Raw genomic sequence first — 20,507 nt, forward strand, 5'->3', positions numbered from 1 at the left:
CGTGATCCGCCTGCCTCAGCCTCCTAAAGTTCAAAGTGCTGGGATTACAGGCGTGAGCCACCTTGCCCGGCCTATTTTTGTCTTTTAATTGGCCCTAAATCATCTCCTGACTGATCATATTTTAAGATATATGTTCTAAGAGCTATTTCCTTTCTGTTTTTAACCTGTTGAGGGCAGTGGGTTACTTGTCAGGTCTCTCTCAGGTTTCTTCATTCTCATTGGTTTCCTCCATTAGTAGGATCTCAGTAATCAAACCAGAGTTTGGACAGTTTAGAGTTGATTTTGTTTTAATCATTATTGCTTAACATCCAGATATCTGTTTCCAGTCCTTCAGTTTCTTGGTTCCAAACTGGAATATTGGGACATCAGGCAAAACAACTTTCCTACTTTCCTTATTTGTTGGTGTTTAGTGGCTTTCCACTGTGTGTGGTTTTATTCATTACTGAATGAAGTTGTCATTCCCCATACAGAAGGAATTGGGAATTGGACCCTCTTTTTTTTGTTTTGTTTTGAGACAGAGTCTTGCTCTGTCACCCAGGCTGGAGTGCAGTGGCACGAACTCAGCTCAGTGCAACCTCTGCTTCCTGGATTCAAGTGATTCTCCTGTCTCAGCCACTCAGGTAGCTGGGATTATAGGCACTTGCCACCATGTCCGGCTAATTTTTGTAGAAATGGCATTTCTCCATGTTGTCCAGGCTGGTCTTGAACTCCTGACTTTAGGTGATCCTCCCCCATCAGCCTCCCAAAGTGCTGGGTTACAAAGGTGAGCTGCCGCACCCGGCCGGAATTGGAGCCCCTTTTTTTTCTGTCTTGAGATGGGGTCTGGCTCTGTTGCTCAGGCTGGAGTGCGGTGGTGCAATCTTGGCTCACTGCAACCTCCGCCTCCTGGGTTCAAGTGATTCTCCTGCCTCAGCCTCCCAAATAACTGGGATTACAAGTGTGCGCCACTACATCCAGCTAGTCTTTGTATTTTTAGTAGAAACTGGGTTTCGCTATATTGGCCAAGCTGGTCTTGAGCTCCTGACCTCAGGTGATCTACCCTCCTGGGCCTCCCAAAATGCTGGGATTACAGGCATGAGCCACCGTGCCCAGCCATGGAGCCTCTTAAAGGCATAGTTTAGAGAAATATCCTGCTCTCATTTTTGTCTTATCCCTTGGTTAACTCATTCCTAATCTCATTCTCCCTCACTTTCCTGGTTTTGTCTGTTAACTTCCTATTTTTGTTGCTCTCCTTAACCATGCCACTTTTCAGCTCTCCTTTTCTTCTTTCCCCTTTCCCTCACCAGTGAGTCTTGCCTCCCTCTTTTAAGTATCCTTTTCCCACAAGAGCAAGGTAATTTCGTATAATAGGAAATATGTGGGAGATGAAGGGAGGACAAAATGTAAATAAAGCAAACCAAAATAAGGGAGAAGTTCGTAACCACAGGTCGTTTATTCTTTTTTTCCCTTCAATTTCTTTTTTTGTTTTGTTTTGTTTTTTTGAGACAGTTCTTGCTCTGTAGCACATGCTGGAGTGCAGTGGCATTATCTTGGCTTACTGCAACCTCCATCTCCTGTGTTCAAGTGATTCTCCTGTCTCAGCCTCCTGACTAGCTGGCATTACAGGCATATGCCACCATGCCTGGCCAATTTTTTGTATTTTTATTTTATTTATTTTTTGAGATGGGGTCTCACTGTGTCGCCCAGGCTGGAGTGCAGCAGTGCAATCTTGGCTCACTGCAGGCTCCGCTTCCTGGGTTCAAGCAGTTTTCCCACCTCAGCCTCCCAAGTAGCTGGGATTACAGGGGCTGCACCACCACGCCCAGTTAAGTTTTGCATTTTTAGTAGAGACAGGGTTTTGCCGTGTTGGCCAGGCTAGTCTTGAACTCGACCTCAGGTGATCCACCCACCTCAGCCTCCCACAGTGCTGGGATTACAGGTGTGAGCGACCGAACCCGGCCCCTCTTCAATTTCTGAACCTCAGTTGTTTTCTCATCTGTAAAATGGTAATGATACCTACTTAAGGGGGAATATTTGGTAGAATTAAGAATGATGTATAAAGTTCTCAGCAGGTAGATGTTCACTAAGTTGCCAGTTACCTTTCTCCTTATTTTTCTTTATTTTTAGTTATAGTTCATCCTTAAGCATTAAAAAATGCTTTTTATATTTATTAGGAAATATGGTTTAATGACAAGTGTTAGCAAACAATGTGGTTTTGGATTTAATTTGGCAAAGTATTGCTGTAGAATGGTATCTATAGCTAATATGCTAACAAATACTGTAGGGCTGGGGTATAATCTAGCTGATTGTAGCACAGGAATAAGAATCAGAATTTTCCAGTCCTGTACCTTTACAGAGTTCTGTTATTTAAAGTGGATTTCCAACCGGGCTCAGTGGCTCATGCCTGTAATCCCAGCACTTTGAGAGGCTAAGGAGTGGGGATCACCTGAGGTCAGGAGTTTGAGACCAGTCTGGCCAACATGGCGAAACCCCATCTCTGCTAAGAATACAAAAATTAGCTGGGCGTGGTGGTGGGCACCTGTAATCCCAGCTACTCAGGAGACTGATGCAGAGAATCGCTTGAACCCGAGAGGTGGAGGTTGCAGTGAGCTGAGATCTCGCCACTGCTCTCCAGCGTGGGTGACAAAGCGAGACTCTGTCTCAAAAACAAAACAAAATAAATAAAATAGATTTCATAAGTATGAAATTTGATGGAATCATTTCTGGCACTCCACATTAACATGCGTACTGAAACTGTTCTTGTGATGGGATAGTTTATGTGGGTGTCTCTGAGTTTCAGGTGATTAATCAGGCTTCTTCAAGGGAAGACTGCCTTATTGGAAGATGACTCTTGAGACAGGGTCTCACTCTGTTGCCCAGGATAGAGTGAAGTGGTGCAATCACGGTTCACTGCAAGCCTCAACTTCCTGGGCTGAAGGGACTCTCCCACCTCAGCCTTCCAAGTAGCTGGGACCACAGGTGTATACCACTGCACCTGGCTAATTTTTTTTTTTTTTAAGAAACAGGGTTTTCCTATGTTGCCCAGGCTGACTCCAGGGCTCATGGGATTTTCCCCACTCTGCCTCCCAAAGTGCCGGGAATACAGGTGTGAACCACTGTGCCTGGCTTGATGACTCCTAAATAATGTTACTTGTCTTTACTCAGTGGCCCAGTCAGGTTGACACATAAAATTAACCTTCACAGGTTAAAACTTCAATAAATGTTTCACTTCCATGTTTTTCTGCAGACAGATGCACCATCAGGAATGGAATTACAGTCATGGTATCCTGTTATAAAGCAGGAAGGTGACCATGTTTCTCAGACACATTCATTTTTACACCCCAGGTAAGTTGGTATTTGTTTGTTCATTCATTCATTTCTTCATTCAGCAACTGTATACCACACACTATTCTAGGACATGGGAATTTATTTATTTATTTTGAGATGGAGTCTTGTTCTGTTACCCAGGCTGGAGTGCAATGGCGCTATCTCGTCTCACTGTAACCTCCACCTCCTGGGTTCAAGCGATTCTCCTGCCTCAGCCTCCCGAGTAGCAGGGACTACAGGCTCACACCACCATGCCCAACTAATTTTTGTATTTTTATTATAGACGGGGTTTCACAATGTTGGCCAGGCTGGTCTCGAACTCCTGACCTCAGGTGATCTGCCTGCCTCAGCCTGCCAAAGTGCTGGGATTACAGGCATGAGCCACTGCACCTGACCAGGAATTTATTTCTTTATTTTCAGGCTTTCTTGTTAATCATAGATTATCTTTGAAAATTCCAAGTTATTTTTAAATAAGTCTGTTGGTATTTAATGTATTTTTTTGTTTCATTTATCATTATAGGGAAATTGTAGACAAATTGTGTTTAGTCACTCTTACTAGAAAAAAATTCAAAGAAAGAATCTAAAATGAAATTAATTATAAATTGCACTGAATATTTGAAATAACCTTTACTATGTATTTCTATGTGTTTTCTAGAAATAGGTCATTTTCTTTTTGCCCTAAAGTAAAAAATGAAAGTTCTTTAATTTCTTACTTTTCTTCAAGAGGTAAACCAACTCTTCAAGAGTTTAGTGTGCAACTTTGATTTTTTTTTGTTTTTTTTGAGACAAAGTCTCACTGTGTCACCCAGACTGGACTGCAGTGGCAGGATCTTGGTCCACTGCAGCCTCCGCCTCCCAGGTTCAAGCGGTTCTTCTGCCATGGCATCCTGTAGCTGAGCCTGAGCGCCAGCCGCCACTTCCGGCTAATTTTTTTGTATTTTTAGTACAGACAGGGTTTCACCATGTTGGCCAGGCTGGTTTTGAACTCCTGATCTCAAGTAATCTGTTGGCCTTGGCCTCCCAAAGTGCTGTTAGGATTATAGGTGTGAGCCACTGTGCCCAGCTGCGACCTCAACTTTTTTTTTTTTTTTTTTTTTTGAGACGGGGTGTTGCTCTGTTGCCCAGGCTGGAGTACAATGGTGCGATCTCGGCTCACTGCAGCCTCCGCCTCCCGGATTCAAGTGATTCTCCTGCTTCAGCCTCTTGAGTAGCTGGGATTACAGGCACCCGCCACTACACCCAGCTAATTTTTGTATTTTTAGTACAGACGAGGTTTCACCATGTGGGCCAGGCTGGTCTCGAACTCCTGACCTCAAGTGATCCACCTGTGTCAGCCTCCCAAAGTGCTGGGATTACAAGCATGAGCCCCTGCACCCGGCCTGCAACTTTGATATTTTAAAAAGAAATTCTTTGGACGGGCGCGGTGGCTCAAGCCTGTAATCCCAGCACTTTGGGAGGCCGAGACGGGCGTATCACGAGGTCAGGAGTTCGAGACCATCCTGGTGAACACGGTGAAACCCCATCTCTACTAAAAAATACAAAAAAACTAGCCGGGCGAGGTGGCGGCGCCTGTAGTCCCAGCTACTCGGGAGGCTGAGGCAGGAGAATGGCGTAAACCCGGGAGGCGGAGCTTGCAGTGAGCTGAGATCCGGCCACTGCACTCCAGCCTGGGCGACAGAGCGAGACTCCGTCTCAAAAAAAAAAAAAAAGAAATTCTTTTGAAACTTAGAGCTTTCTTAATAACCACACTTCTCAAAATCAGAGTTTTACTTTTTCAGTAAATGTGCACCCTAGATTATAAGTTTTTGTTGTTGAGTCCTAGATTTTTATCTACTAGTGTAAATCTGTATTCCCTCCAAGCATGGCGACAAAGAGACCGAGTCTTATTTACGTTTTATAATCACTACTTTACCTGTTGTATTTGCAGTAAGTCTTTTGAGCACTATTAAACCTGTCAATTTTCTTGTCCTGTCAGAAAACTGAGATTTTGGCTCAAAAATGTATGTTATTAACAAAGGGGAGCAATATAGATGTCACGTACAAAGAAAATGAAATGTAAGAGGAGATTGTCTGGAGTTCAGGGGATGGAGTGTCAAGTCTTAAATGGTTGCATCTTTTTGCTAAGTGTCACTCAGAATATAGTTACAAATATGTAGCTGAAATTTGTTTGTTCCACAAGCTTCTCAGATGTGTCTACTGGGCAATTTTATGTGAGTTTTGATCAAAATTGGTAATCTCTTCAATCTTAGTTTTGCATAATTTATTATTGCTATTTTCTCAAATGAATAGGAAGTAGTGAAGTATTTTAAGAAGATTGCTCGGTGGGGTTTGATACGAGAACTGCCCAGTAGCTGGGTGGCATTCAGAGTGCATATTCTCTCTCTGAGGTATATAAGAAGAGCCCTGAGAGCTCCTCATTGAGCCTCTTGTGAATCAGTCCATAACCTTGCAGTCTGCAACTGAAGCAGCCTCACCAAAGCAAAGAGCCAAGATTCCCTGTTTGGAAGGGTGGTGGGCAAGATAAAGTCCTCCAAAGTAGTTACAGATGATTCTCTTTCTGGAGTAAAACTTACCTGCTCAGAGTTGTTACACAGCTGTATAAAGTGCTTAATGCTTATAGTTCTGGGGTGGTTCTGAGGGACGGAGAAGAGCCTGTGATTTTCTTTCTGAGTATCTTTTTAGTGCTTAGAAATAACTTGCCAAGAAGAAGAAAAAAAAAAAAAAACCACGAAATTACTTGCAAGCTGGTTATGGTTGCTTATGCCTGTGATACTAGTGCTTTGGGAGTTAGACATGGGAGGGTATCACTTGAGCCCAGGAGTTCAAGGCCAACTTGGCAGCCTAGGAAGATCCCATCTCTAAAAAAAAAATGGGAATGTGTCTTCCCAGCTACCTGGGATGCTAAAGCAGGAGGATTTCTTGAGCCCAGGAGTTAGAGGTCACAGTGAGCCATGATCACACCACTACACTCCAGCCTGGGTTACTTGCAGACTAACAAAAAATCCCTTATAATTTTGTTTGTAATGCCTAAAGTGCTGATTTTTTTCCTAAGAATTCTTTACTGTGACCTTTATTTTCTGAGTTGTAATATTGTCTGTTTTGGTTTAAAAAAAAAAAAGTTTAACCACAGAAATGCATGTTACATATTTGATTTTTACTTAATCGTAATATGTAATATATGTCTTGTTTTGCTTTTACTTGTTTTCAGCTACTACTTATACATGTGTGATAAAGTGGTTGCCCCAAATGTGTCGCTTACTTCTGCTGTATCCCAGTCTAAAGAGCTCACAAAGACAGAGTCAAGTAAGTCCATATCAAGACAGTCAGAGAAGGCTCACAGTAGTTGTAAACTTCAAAAAACAGTGTCTTATCCAGATGTCTCACTTGAGGAACAGGAGAAAATGGATTTAAAAACAAGTAGAGAATTATGTAGCCGTTTAGGTAAGTATTCAGAGATTATCTTTCTAAAATTAAATATCTAATGAACACATTTATTCAGCATTTTCAAACAGACTTGTTTAAGCCAAATTTTCAGATAATTAGAGCTTTTACCTTTAAAAATGCTACCCTTCAAAACTCTGGGTGATTTATTTTAATCTCAGTTGCTATACTTTCCTAGCGTGGTGATAGCTCAGGAGACTGAGATAGATACAGATAGGCTACCTGGCCTCAGACTGCAAGTTATTTTGGTCTGAATTTTTTTCCTTTCCTACCTTTTGTTTGCTGTCAGTCTTCAGGAGATCCTTGTTTTTCTTTCTTCCTTTTTTTTTCTTTTTTTATGACAGAGTCTTTCTCTGTTGCCTAGGCTGGAGTGCAGTGGCGAGATCACGGCTCACTGCAGCCTTAACCTTTTGGCTCAAGTGATCCTCCCACCTCAGTCTCCCTGGTAGCTGGGACCAGAGGCACACACCACTGTGCCTGCCTAATTTAATTTAATTTAATTTAATTTTTTTTTTGTAGAGATGGGTCTTGCTATGTTGCTCAAGCTGGTCTCGAACTCCTGGGCTTAAGTGATCCTTCTGCCTTGGCCTCTCAAAGTGTTGGGATTACAGGTGTGAGCCACCACACCCAACCTTTATTTTTCTTTCTAATTTGCCATGAACTGAGACAGCATTTAACTAATACTAAGAAGTACATGTAAGTAAGAGTAGTTAGGTTAGAACTCAGGGAAACTTAGTTATGGACTAAAGCAAGGATTGAAAGCTCTGGGGGCCAGGCATATGGCATAAATGTGGAATATTGGCTGGTTGTTTAAAAGAAAAAAATAGCTGGCTACTTACCATGCCTTTTAAAATACTGTGGATTAAATGAGACATGTCCACAGGTATTGCCCGTGTTACCATCCATATAGCAGCACAGCTTTGCTTAGTGATTAGGCAGTGTGACAATTACTTTAGCTGCCTTGGAACAGGTGGAGGGTCTTCTATTTATTTAATTTTTTATAGAGAATTGAGATTCTTGGGGGTTTTCTTTTTTTTTTTTTTTCTTGAGACAAGAGTTTCACTCTTGTCGCCCAGGCTGGAGTGCAATGGGGTGATTTCGGCTCACTGCAACTTCTGCCTCCAAGGTTCAAGCTATGCTCCTGCCTCAGCTCTCCAAGTAGCTGGGATTAGAGGCGTGCATCACCATGCCTGGATAATTGTTTTGTATTATTAGTGGAGACAGGGTTTTCGCCATATTGGTCAGGCTGGTCTTGAACTCCTGACCTTAGGTGATCCACCTGCCTCGGCCCATAATATTTTCATCACTCGAAAAATTAACCCTGTAATCCATTAGGAGTCACACCCTGATTCTCCCTTTCTTGAAGCCTCTGGCAACCACTAATCTATTGTCTATCTTTATGGATTTACTTATTCTGTACATTTCATTATAAAAGGAATTGTACAACATGTGGCTTTTCATGTCTGACCAAAAAGCTTATGCTTCTTTCATTAAGGATAATGTTTTCATAGTCCATGTTGTTGGATGGACCAGGACTTCTTTTCATGGCCTGATAAGATTCGATTATGTGGATATACCATGTTTTGTTTATCCCTTCATCAGTTGGTGGACATTTGCAGTGGCTCTACTTTTTGGAAATTATGAATAATGCTGCTGTAAACACTTGTGTAGCAGTTTAAGTGTGGGACTATATTTTCAGGTTTTTTTGGTATATATTTAGGAGTGAAATTGCTAGGTCATGTGGTAGTTATGTTTAATGTTTTGAGGGACTGCCAGACTTTTCTAAAACAGTTGCACCATTTTACATTCCTGTGGTAGCTTGGGAGTTTCAACTTTTGCATATCTTTGTCAACGCTTGTTATTGTCTTTTGAATATAGCCATCCTAGTGGTTGTGAAGTGATATGTCATGGTTTTAATTTGCAGTTTCTCAGTGAATGATGATATTGAGTATCTTTTCATGTTTTTCTTGGACATTGCATATCTTTGGAGAAATGTCTATTCAGATCTTTTGGCTGTTTTAAAACTAGGTTGTCTTTTTACTATTGAGTTGTAAGAGTTTTTTATATATTCTGGATACTAGATCTTTATCAGATATTTGATTTACCATGCTGTTTTTTTTTTTTTTACTTTCTTATTAGTGTTCTTTTGTGTGTATGTGTGTGTGTGTGTTTTTTTTCCTGAGACAAAGTCTGGCTGTATCACCCAGCTCTGCTCACTGCAGCCTCTACCTCCCGGGCTCAATCCATCCTTTCACCTCAGCTTCCCAAATAGCTGGGACTACAAGGATGTACCACCATGCTCAGCTAATTTTTGTATTTTTGGTGGAGTTGGAGTTTTGCCATTTTGAGGCTGATCTCAAACTTGTGAGCTCAAGCGATCCACCTGCCTCGGCCTCCCAAAGTGTTGGGATTACAGGGTGTGAGCCACCATGCTTGGCTGTGTTAGTGTTCTTTGAAGCACAAAAGTTTTAAATTTTTATTATATCCAATTTATCTATTTTTTTTCTTGTTTTAGGTATCATATCTAAGATTATTGCCTAATCCTAGTTCCAAGGAATTTATATTTATTTATTTTTGAGACTAAGTCTCGCTCTGTTGTCCAGGCTGGAGTACAGTGGTGCGATCTCAGCTCACTGCAACCTCCACCTCCTGGGTTCAAGCAATTTTTCTGTCTCAGCCTTCCTAGTAGCTGGGATTACAGGTGCACGCCACCATGCCCGGCTAATTTTTTTTTGTATTTTTAGTAGAGACAGGGTTTTACCATGTTGGTCAGGCTGGTGGCAAACTCCTGACCTCAGGGTAACCCACCTGCCTCGGCCTCCCAAAGTGCTGGGATTATAGGCATGAGCCACCACACCCAGCCAAGAAATTTATATTTCAGGGTTGTAGCTCTTACATTTAGGTCTTTGATTAATTTAGAGTTAATTTATTTTTGTATACAGTATAAGGTCCAACCTTTTCTTTTGCATGTGGATATAGTTGTCTGTATGTTGAAAAGATTATTCTTTCCTGATTGAATTGCTTTGGCACTTTGTCAATAGCAATTGCCTTATAAAGTATGAGTTTTTTAAATTTCTGGACTCTGAATTCTGTTCTAGTGATCTGTATGTCTATCCTTAAGTCATACCACACAGTCTTGATTTCTGTAGTAAACTTTGAAATTGGGAATTGTGAGTCTTTCAACTTCGGTCTTCTTTTTCAAGATTGTTTTATCTATTTTGGGTTTGCTGCATTTCCATATGAATTTTAGAATCTGCTTGTCAATTTCTGCAAAAAATCCAGTGGGGATTTTGATAGGGATTGCACTGAATAAGTAGATCAATTTGGGGACTGTTACTGTCTTAACAATATTAAATTCTAATCCATGAATTTGGGATGTCTTTCCATGTATTTAGGTCTTAAATTTCTTTTAGTGATGTTTTGTAGTTGTAATTGTACTTGCACTACTTTTGTTAAATTTATTCCTATTTTATTTGTTTTAGTCTAATTTATAAATGAAATGTTTTAAAATTTTCATTTATGGATTGTTCTAGTGATTTTTTAATGGAGTGATATTCATACTTTATTACTTGATTTTTTTCTCTCAAAGATACATCAATCTCAAATAATTCTACAAGTAAAAGGAAATCTGAGTCTGCCACTTGCAAATTAGTCAGAGACATAAACCAAGTGGGAATTGGCCTTGTTGCTGCCGCTTCTTCTCCTCTTCTTGTGAAAGATGTCATTTGTGAGGATGATAAGGGAAAAATCATGGAAGAAGTAATGAGAACTTATTTAAAACAACAGGAAAAACTAAACTTGATTTTGCAAAAGAAGCAACAACTTCAGATGGTAAAGTTGTTATGTAAATGATAATCCATTATGAAAAGATACTTTTGTATATTGCTCTGTCACCCAGGCTGGAGTGCAGTGGCACGATCTCAGCTTACTGCAACCTCCGCCTCCCAGGTTCAAGCAATTTCTTCTGCCTTAGCCTTCCAAGTAGCTGGGATTAGAGGCACATTTCACCATGCCTGGCTAAATTTTGTATTCTTAGTAGAGATGGAGTTTCTCCGTGTTGGCGATGTTGGCCAGGCTCTAACTTTTGACCTTGTGATCCACCAGCCTCGGCCTCCCAAAGTGCTGGGATTACAGGTGTGAGACACCGCGCCCAGCGCCCCTGTATATGCTTATAAGAAAAGTCAAGATGAGATGCTATAATATACTTAAGATTATTGTTTTACACTGATAAGCAATTTTAATATACTTTAAAATTTTTTGAGAAAATAGTTTTTAAAAATAATTACCTCTATATAGAACTGGTAATGATAGCTGAATTTTAGGTATTTTCTGTGCTATATTTTCCAGAACTGAAAATTTTAAGATGATGAAAATAAAGTAAAAATTGTATTGTGATTCTTTACATTACAGGAAGTAAAAATGTTGAGTAGTTCAAAATCTATGAAGGAACTCACTGAAGAACAGCAGAATTTACAGAAAGAACTTGAATCTTTGCAGAATGAACATGCTCAAAGAATGGAAGAATTTTATGTTGAACAGAAAGACTTAGAGAAAAAATTGGAGCAGATAATGAAGCAAAAATGTACATGTGACTCAAATTTAGAAAAAGACAAAGAGGCTGAATATGCAGGACAGGTAAGAATTACTGTTTGTATAATGGTGCCCTTTCAGCATGGAAATGGAAACTGTTACTTCTCTTTTTTTTTTTTGAGACAGAGTCTCACTCTGTCGCCCAGGCTGGAGTGCAGTGGTGCGATCTCAGCTCCCCACGACCTCCGCCTCCTGGGTTCAAGCAGTTCTCCTGCCTTAGCCTCCTGATTGTAGCTGTGATTACAGGCGTGTGACACTATGCCTGGCTAATTTTTGTATTTTTTAGTAGAGACGGGGTTTCACCATGTTGGTCAGGCTGGTCTCAAACTGCTGACCTCGTGATCCGCCCTCCTCAGCCTCTAAAGTGCTAGAATTACAGGCATGAGCCACTGTGCTCGGCCACGGTTACTTCTCTAATAAAGGAATTACTTTTTGTCAAGCTCAGTTTATGAAGCTAGATTTCAAAATAGATAATTCTGTTAAACATAGCTTTATGCTGTGTTGTCCAAGATGATTATTTTGATGTTTGTTGCTTTTATTAGTTTAAACTTTTATTAGGTTACTGCAGTTTAGTTACCTAGGTTGGTAATCTCTAGCCCTCTGAATATCATATGTTATATTATTTTAATGTAGTATATGAGCTTTCAAATCTGCAAATTAACAAACAGGAACTGTTGCCTATTATGTTCAAAAGCACTGGAGCAAAAATAAACAATTCTCTTTTGTTAATAGAATCTCACAATTTAAGGAACATGAACAAATAACTAACATGAGCAGGCTGTGATGAGCCATATAGTAAAGTATAGGGCATAATGAACATGGTGGATGTGTTCGTTCCTCTCGTTCCTTTGCTTATTCTTAAATTTAATGTCCTGTCAGATGTCAAATTAATAGTATTAGATGCTTAATGAATTTAATATACATGAAATAGTTCATTTTGTAAGAAGTAATTTGAAAATAGGTGTTTTCTATGATACGAGGATTAAGTGGAAAAACAAAACAATTAAAATTGACATCGCCTTTTAAATCACATAGCTGGCAGAACTGAGACAGAGATTGGACCATGCTGAGGCCGATAGGCAAGAACTCCAAGATGAACTCAGACAGGAACGGGAAGCAAGACAGAAGTTAGAGATGATGATAAAAGAGCTAAAGCTGCAAATTCTGAAATCATCCAAGACTGCTAAAGAATAGAAAATGTTAAAGAGATTCATCTGTGTATTATTGACAAGGTTTTTTTTGTTTGTTTGTTTGTTGCTTGCTTTGTTAATTGAATTCTGAAGAACTTATCTGCATGAAGATAACTAGGCATTCTATCCATTTGTAGATCAGAGAAAGTGAAGAGATTATATATTAGTACTTAAATTTTTACATTTTCCAAATGAATGAAAATGTATGTTTCTTTGTACTTTTTTAAAAAAACAGCTTAGTAACAATACCATATGGTTTCAACTAGTAGGTAATCTGCTTATATTTCTAATGCAAACTTAACAATTGTGTACTTTTTAAAAGCTGCAGTATGTGATGGAAAATAACTGTGGTCAATTTTGTTATCCATATTTCAGACTCAATTTTAGATACAATGTAGCTTTATATTTTAAGTATATAGAGTTGAATCTCCCCTTTTCTCATTAACACAATTTTTCTAAGTTGATACAGTATACTCATTAACATACATCAAATTTACTTTTACTTGGTTCAGATTGTGGAATGAATTTCCACCAGTTCTCTTCTTTTTAATGTGTATCCTAGGAGGAATTTTATTGAGGTTATAGCATACCCCATGAGCACAGTGGGGAAGAATAATGTGTTGTTATGCACTGCTGCTAAACAGAAGAAGCAGTTGTAATTTGTTTTTCAGTTTAAATGTGGTTATATTTAGATTTTTTTTAAGCAGCAACTTTTCAAAAATAAAATAATTTCTGAACTTTGTGTTGTTAATAATGGTGTGAAAATATTAATGTTCTTGAGAAAAACTGATACCATTGTTGTATATCAGTTTCTATACAATCCATAATCCTCCTGTATAGTTTTTATATGTAGTTATGAGTCTTACTGAAATTTATATAAGGGACTTGTTTTTCTTTAAGTTGTAAAATGTTAAACACCTTGAAGGTTATTTTGGACTTTTGTATGTTTAAATGTTAAGTCTTACCAAAATTTGCACGAATGGACCATTTTCAATTACTACTTAATATAAAAATCAGGAATTTACAGTCAACTGATAGTACATGATAGGTGCATATAGGACAGTTTAGTTATCTGCTACTAAAAGATTTTTAGATAAGTTTTAGGAGATAAAGGAATTCCATAGTTTCGGGAGGGAAAACATCTTCTGCACTTTTTTTTTGCACAGAAAAGTCTGTCATTCTCCAATGGCAAATTTCATATTTGTTAATTCTTGGCTTAAAATATATTAGGTAAAATTCTTAGATCTGTTTTTAAGGGAAGTTTCCTGAAACTATTATTAATTGACATTATTACCCCATGGATTTTATGGGATAATACATGTTTTTCATGTTCTCTTATAAGGTACTATGTATGAATTACTTCAGCGAGCTGTATTTATTTTAAAATAAATTAGCTAGGGTTAAGGTTATACTCTATTTCCAGCACAGAAGGTAGATAATCTAACGGTGTAGAAAGAAATCACTAGATTGTCATTTAACCAGTTATTTTCATATTTTGCTTAATAGTACATATCCAAAAAGAATTTTGTATTTCCCCAGATGTAATTTTTTACTAAACTGAGTATGACCTAAATGTGTATTTTCAGTTTTCCATTTAAATTTTGCTATATTAAGACTAATTTAATTTGTTGATTCTTGGAATCTTCTCAAGGAGGAACAAATATTAAAATGACATGCAGAAACAAATATTTAAAATGATGTATTCTCCCAATACAATCTGTTTAGATCTGGAGAAAGAAAAATCAGATATTTATGATATAGTTTTATTTTAATTTTGAATTATTTGTGTCACAGCTCAGCTTTTTGGAAGACAAACTGAAACACCTATAATTTCATTTATATTTCTAATTCACTTGGAACCTTTCTGCTTTATGTTACCTAGAAAATGATAAAATAATTTGTTTCAACCCAAAACTTCTAAAATAAATTGCTTAATCCTTGAAATATGTTATTTGAAAATTTTAAGCAGTGCTTAAACACCATTAAATTATTATGAACTGGTAATTCAGAATTGAGTAAAGAAATATGTTTTCTAGTCCTTCACATAATGAAAATTTGCCACATGACGTTGTATAGTCTTCATTTTTCAGAAGATGAGTTGATGTGCCATAGGTTTCTAACTTCCTTGAAAATAGTTTTTTAAGTCAATTGTAAATATACGTATTATTGTTAAAAGTAACTTTAAACTGCACCACATAGCTTGAAAACAATATAGAGATTGTGTAATACCTTATAAGTGGCCTCGGCTAAAATACCCATATAAAACTTACTCTATTCTTTGCATGCTTATTTTGTGTGTTGGTTGCTAGCTTAAAGTTTGATTTGTTGTTAGTTTTTGTGTACCAAATTCACTAGGCAAGCAGATTTTTCCTCAGACTTCAAAAAATAATTCTTTTTGGGAAAAATGTAAAAATGTTTACTCTAAAAAGCTGCATTAAAGGGACAGCCTATAAAAAGTTTTGCTAGCTCATCTTTAGAAGGAAGAAAGAATATTAGCTTGGGTGATGTTTACTTTGGGTGGTGATAGTTTCTGTAGTCTAAATTGTATGAGAAAAGTGTACCTACTCTATAAAGGTAATAAATGTAAAACCTCTTGCTGTTATTGAGGAAGCTCTTCAACTACTCTAAATTTCACAAATGTAACTTATAACACTATGAAAAGGTTTGACCAACAATTTACGTTTGCTGTGTGCTTTAGTTTTTGTTTAAGCATATTCTTTTGCTTGAATTTCTGTGTTCATGAGAGTTAGGGTGTTTTATGCTTCTTGAACTAATTTTATAACATATTTAATATATTACCAGTTAAGATATAAAATCATTTGTACATAGTGAATTGTAAAGCAGCTATTCAAGTAGGTGAAATAAAGTATATATTTGTGGGCTATCCATATCTTTTAGAAGTCCTGACAGAACAATCAGTTTATTTGCACATAGGTAGCTTCTGTTTGAAGGAAAGTACAGTTATAAGGAAACTCAAATACTATAGATATGTCAAGGTATTTCTCCAGAATTAATTGCAAAGCTAGTGCGGAAGGTTTTTAATCAGCTTCTAAAAGTTTCTTTTCAATAAGACATATGTTTTGATTACTTAGGGAAGATTCCTCATTTTTATTTGCCCTTTATGCATTTAATCCACATGATAGGAGATTAAAAATTAATATAAAGAAAAATTGTGCTCATACTGTACATGTATTTCTGTGCTTGGAACTACTTGTTAATAGTTTTTATCGAAGCTGTCAGCAATAAGGGACATATAACTGCTGTATTATACATTGTGGAATTGAATAAACAGCCTTTTTTTTTTTTTTTTCTAGTATAGGGTACTTAAGCATTTCCACTTTTGGAAGAAAAACATATGAGTATTTTATATTACATTTCGTTTAAAAGGACAGTTTTGTTTTTTTTTTTTTTGGTAAATCCTTTCATTGAAATGGCTTCTATACTGTATAATGTAGTTTGGAGCCTATTTAGTAATAGAATTAAATGTCTTACGTAGTGCTACAATTTTTGAATTAGAAAGTGATCAAATGTAAAAAAAAAAAAAATCTAAAAATTCAGCCCAGAAAACAAAATAGTGTATTAAATTAGTTTAATATAAAAGGAATTTATAAGACTTTTTTCCTCAATATAGATACCTCACTTGAAAAGAAAGCACAGCATACTTAAAGTAGTTCTAGTAAACATGTCCTAGAAAACAGTTGCTAAATGTAGGACATCTTTTGAGGAATTAGTTTATGAGAAATAAAATTTTGCTTGTTTTTAACTATCCTGTTAGAAATATTTGTTTATCCTGATAATTTTAAGCCAACATAGTAGTCTTAAATTATTTTTGAATTTCTAATCTGTGAAGGCAGTAAATGTGTTCTGCAACTGTTGAAACAAATAATTGACATTGACCATAATTAAATTTAAAAATTTGCCAATGATGTACAGTTTTACAGTTAAAAGTTGCTGTGGTTGGTTGCATTACATGACACAGAAAAACTGTCCTCTACCTCACGTGAAATAAATATTTTATATGGTTTTACTAAAAATAAGACTCATGTATCTGGTCACCTAGTTTACAAATTTTGAATTATATTTATTGAAACATGACATACTGTGCTCTGAGCTTATACCTCAATTGTATTTTGTGCTGTTTTCCATTTTCATGCCTTGTAAATAACTTGTATAGATTGTGGATCAAATTCTAAATAAAAACTTTTAATGCCAATTAAATTTGATTCAAGTTATTTCAGTATCATGTGTGAGCTTAACTTTCTTGTTCCCTAAGATTGACATTTTCTCCTTTGTTCCTTTAAAGTCTATTATTCGTTGCCTGGGCACGGTGGCTCATGCCTGTAATCCCAGCACTTTGGGAGGCCAAGGCGGGTGGATCACCCGAGGGGAGGAGTTTGAGACCAGCCTGGCCAACATGGTGAAACGCTGTCTATAAAAATACAAACTTAGCCGGGCGTGGTGACTCATGCTTGTAATCACAGCTACTTGGGAGGCTGAGGCATGAGAATCGCTTGAACCCAGGAGGCAGAGGTTGCAGTGAGCTGAGATCGTGCCATTGCAGTCCAGCCTGGGTGATGAGTGAAACTGTCTCAAAAAAAAAAAAAGTCTATTATTTATTACACACTAACTTGAAAAACCTGTTTTATTATAGAATAGGAAATTTTATACAATGTTTCAGGTGATGAAAATACCAGCATTATGTGATGATTTTCTTTAATGATTTTTAGACTTTAACCTTTTTTTCACCATCCTTACTAAATAAGTTATCTACTGCATAACAATTGCCCCCGTATTTAGCAGTGTCAGAAATTCAGGAGATGGCCAGGCACACTGGCTCTTATCTGTAATCCAGTGCTTTGGGAGGCCGGGGTGGGAGGATCGCTTGAGCCCAGGAGTAGCAGATGAAGCTGCAGTGAGCTGTTTCGTAATCACACCACTGCACTCCAGCCTGGGTAAGAGTAAGCAGAGTGAGACCTTGTCTCTAAAAACAAAAAACCCCAAGCTACTTACAAATTATATCATGGTGTTATCAATAAGGGCAATTTAAAAAAAAATCTAGGAACATTTAGCTTGCTGTTTTGGCTCAGGAGCTCTTGTAAGGTTGCACTTAGGATGTTATCCAGGGTTGAAGTCTGAAAGCTGGATCGAACTAAAGGATTTGCCTCCAAGCTCACTTACATGGTTGCTGACAAGGTGCTCAATTGCTCACTATGTGGACCTGTCCATGGAGCTGTTCATGACATGACTAGTTTACCCCAAATGAGTGGATCCAGAAGAAAATGTCATGCCACAATTTTTTTTATGTCCCAGACTGGAAGTCACACGCTCACTTTTGCCTTGTTTTATTACAGGACAAGTTTATATAGGGTTTGAATACCACAAGGCAGGGATCATTAGGGACTATCTTAGAGTCTGTTTATAGTATCCTCTAAATTGTAATTAAATTTTTTTGTGTGTGATAAGGTATACACAACAATTCACTATTTAAGCCGTTTTTAAGTGTACAATGACATATAGTCACAATGTTAGGCAACTATCACCATTGTTTTCAGCACTTTCTCATTATCCCAAACAGAAGCTCTGTACCTATTAAACAGTAACTCCCTAATGCATATCTTCTCCTCCAGCCCCGATAACGTTTTTTCTACTTTCTGTCTCTATGAATTTGCCTATTCTAGGTATGTAAGTGGAATAAAAATACTTGTCCTTTGTGTCTAGCTTGTTTCATTGATCATGATGTTTTCAACATATATCCGTGTTGTTTCATGTCGCAGAATTTCACTTCTTTTTACGGCTGAATAGTAATCCATTGCATGTTTATACCATATTCTGTTTATCCATCTGTTGATTGACACTTTGGTTGTTTGCACCTTTTAGCTATTGCAAATAATGCTGCTATGAACATTGCTTTACAGTTATCTACTTAAGTCCCTGATTTCTCTTCTTTTGGATGTGTACCTAGGAGTAGAATTGTGTATTCATATGGTAATTCTATATTTAACTTTTGGAAGAACCACCTAAGTTTTCCACAGGACTGCTTCATTTTTCATCTGCACCGGGAATGCATGACAGTTACAGTTTCTCTACACCCTTGCCAACACATGTTATTTTCCATTTTACCAGTATTAGCCATCCTATTGGGTGTGAAGTGCTATTTCATTTGCATTTCTCTAGTGACTGATGATGTTGAGCACCATGTGCTTTGTGTATTTTCGGAGAACTATTCAAGTCCTTTGCCCATTTAAAAAATTGTTGTTGTCGTTGTTGCTGAGTTGTAGGGATTCTTTATATATTCTGGATATTAATCCCTTATTTTTATTTTTATATTTTTTTGAGATGGAGTCCTGCACTGTCATCCAGGCTGGAGTGCAATGGTGCAATATCGGCTCACTGCAACCTCCATCTCCTGGGTTCACATGATTCTCCTGCCTCAGCCTCCCAAGTAGGTGAGATTACAGGCGGACACCACCACATCCGGCTATTTTTTTGTATTTTTAGTAGAGACAGAGTTTCACTATGTTGGCCAGACTGGTCTCAAACTCCTCACCTCAGGTTATCTGCCCACCTCGGCCTCCCCAAGTGCTGGAATTAGGCTAGGCACAGTGGCTCGTGTCTGTAATCTTAGCACTTTGGGAGGCCAACATGTGTGGATCACTTAAGGCCAGGAGTTTGAGACCAGTCTGGCCAACATGGTGAAACCCCATTTCTACTAAAAATACAAAAAAGAAAAATAATTAGCTGGGTGTGGTGGTGCATGCCTGTACTGGCCATCCAGCTACTTGGGAGGTTGAGGCAAGAGAATCGCTTGAACCCGGGAGGCAGAGGTTGCAGTGAGCCGAGAGCACGCCACTGTACTCCAGCCTGGGTGACACAGTGAGGCCCTGTCTCAACAACAACAACAAAAAAGTGCTGGGATTACAGGTATGAGCCACAGCGCCCGGCCATTAGATAATGATTAAAAATCTGTTCTGCCAATGTCTTATTTTTTACTTTTAATTGATAAATTAAAATCATATACATTTATGGTGTACAACATGATGTTTTGATACATGTATACACATGGAATGGCTAAATCAGGCTATTTAACATATGCATTGCCTCTCATTATTTTGTGGTGAAGACACAAAATCTACTCTCTTAGTAATTTTCAAGTATATAATATATTGTTATTAACTGTAGTCACCACCGTGTAACATGGGTCCTTGAACTTATTCCTCCCAAGATTTTGTGGTGTTTGACCAACATCTCCCCAATCTCTCTAGGCTCTGGTAACCACCATTTTACTATGAGATTGACTTTTTTACAGTCCACATATAAGTGAGATCACATGGTATTTGTCTTTTTGTGCCTGGCTGATTTCACTTAACATAATATCCTCCACAGAAGTTGTAGTCAGCCGAGATCACACCACTACACTCCAGTCTGTGACAGAGCGAGACTGTCTCTAAAAAGAAAAACAACAACAACAACAACAACACCCCATAATATGCTCTAGGTTCATCCGTGTTGTTGAAAAATGACAGGTTGTCCTTTGTCAAGAATGAATAACATTCCATTTTGCATATATGCTACATATACCCCATTTTCTCTTTCCCTTTCTTTCCCTTCCTTTCCCTTCCTTTCCCTTTCCTTCCTTTCCCTCCCCTTCCCTCCCACTTCCCTTCCCTTCCCTCCTCCTCCCCCTCCTCCTCCTTCCCCTTCCCTTCCCTTTTACTTCTTTCTCTTTCTCTTTCTTTTCTTTTCTCTTTCTTTCTTTCTTTTCTTTTCTTTCTTTCTTTCTTCCTTTCTCTCTCTTTCTTTCTTTTCCTTCTCTTTCTTTCTTTTTCTTTCTTCTTTTCTTTCTTTCTCTTTCTTTCTTGTTTTCTTTCTCTCTCTTTCTTTCTTTCTTTCTCTCTCTCTCTCTCCCCTCCCTCCCTCCCTTCTTTCCTTCCTTCCTTCCTTATTAAATTATTAGGTGGTGGATCACCACACCCAGCCAAT

At 37.9% G+C, this 20,507-nt stretch overlaps 1 protein-coding gene across 2 annotated transcripts in view; it reads left to right on the forward strand.

The window, feature by feature from the left end:
* Positions 1–16,745, forward strand: part of SKIL (SKI like proto-oncogene) — a 38,131-nt gene extending 21,386 nt beyond the window's left edge. The window contains exons 3-7 of one of the 2 annotated variants that reach the window (XM_033211693.1): positions 3,227–3,324; positions 6,515–6,609; positions 10,337–10,578; positions 11,158–11,382; positions 12,373–16,745. In XM_033211693.1, coding sequence (XP_033067584.1) covers positions 3,227–3,324; positions 6,515–6,609; positions 10,337–10,578; positions 11,158–11,382; positions 12,373–12,531 — 819 coding nt within the window. In that variant the 3' untranslated portion in view covers positions 12,532–16,745. Of the gene's footprint in view, positions 1–3,226; positions 3,325–6,514; positions 6,748–10,336; positions 10,579–11,157; positions 11,383–12,372 lie in introns of both variants that reach the window. The other variant, XM_033211692.1, reaches the window with a different exon arrangement.
* Positions 16,746–20,507: the final 3,762 nt, after the last annotated feature.

This window comes from Trachypithecus francoisi, unplaced genomic scaffold (genome assembly GCF_009764315.1).
Source record: "Trachypithecus francoisi isolate TF-2019V2 unplaced genomic scaffold, Tfra_2.0 Lachesis_group0, whole genome shotgun sequence".
In the NCBI taxonomy this organism is placed as follows: Eukaryota; Metazoa; Chordata; class Mammalia; order Primates; family Cercopithecidae; genus Trachypithecus; species Trachypithecus francoisi.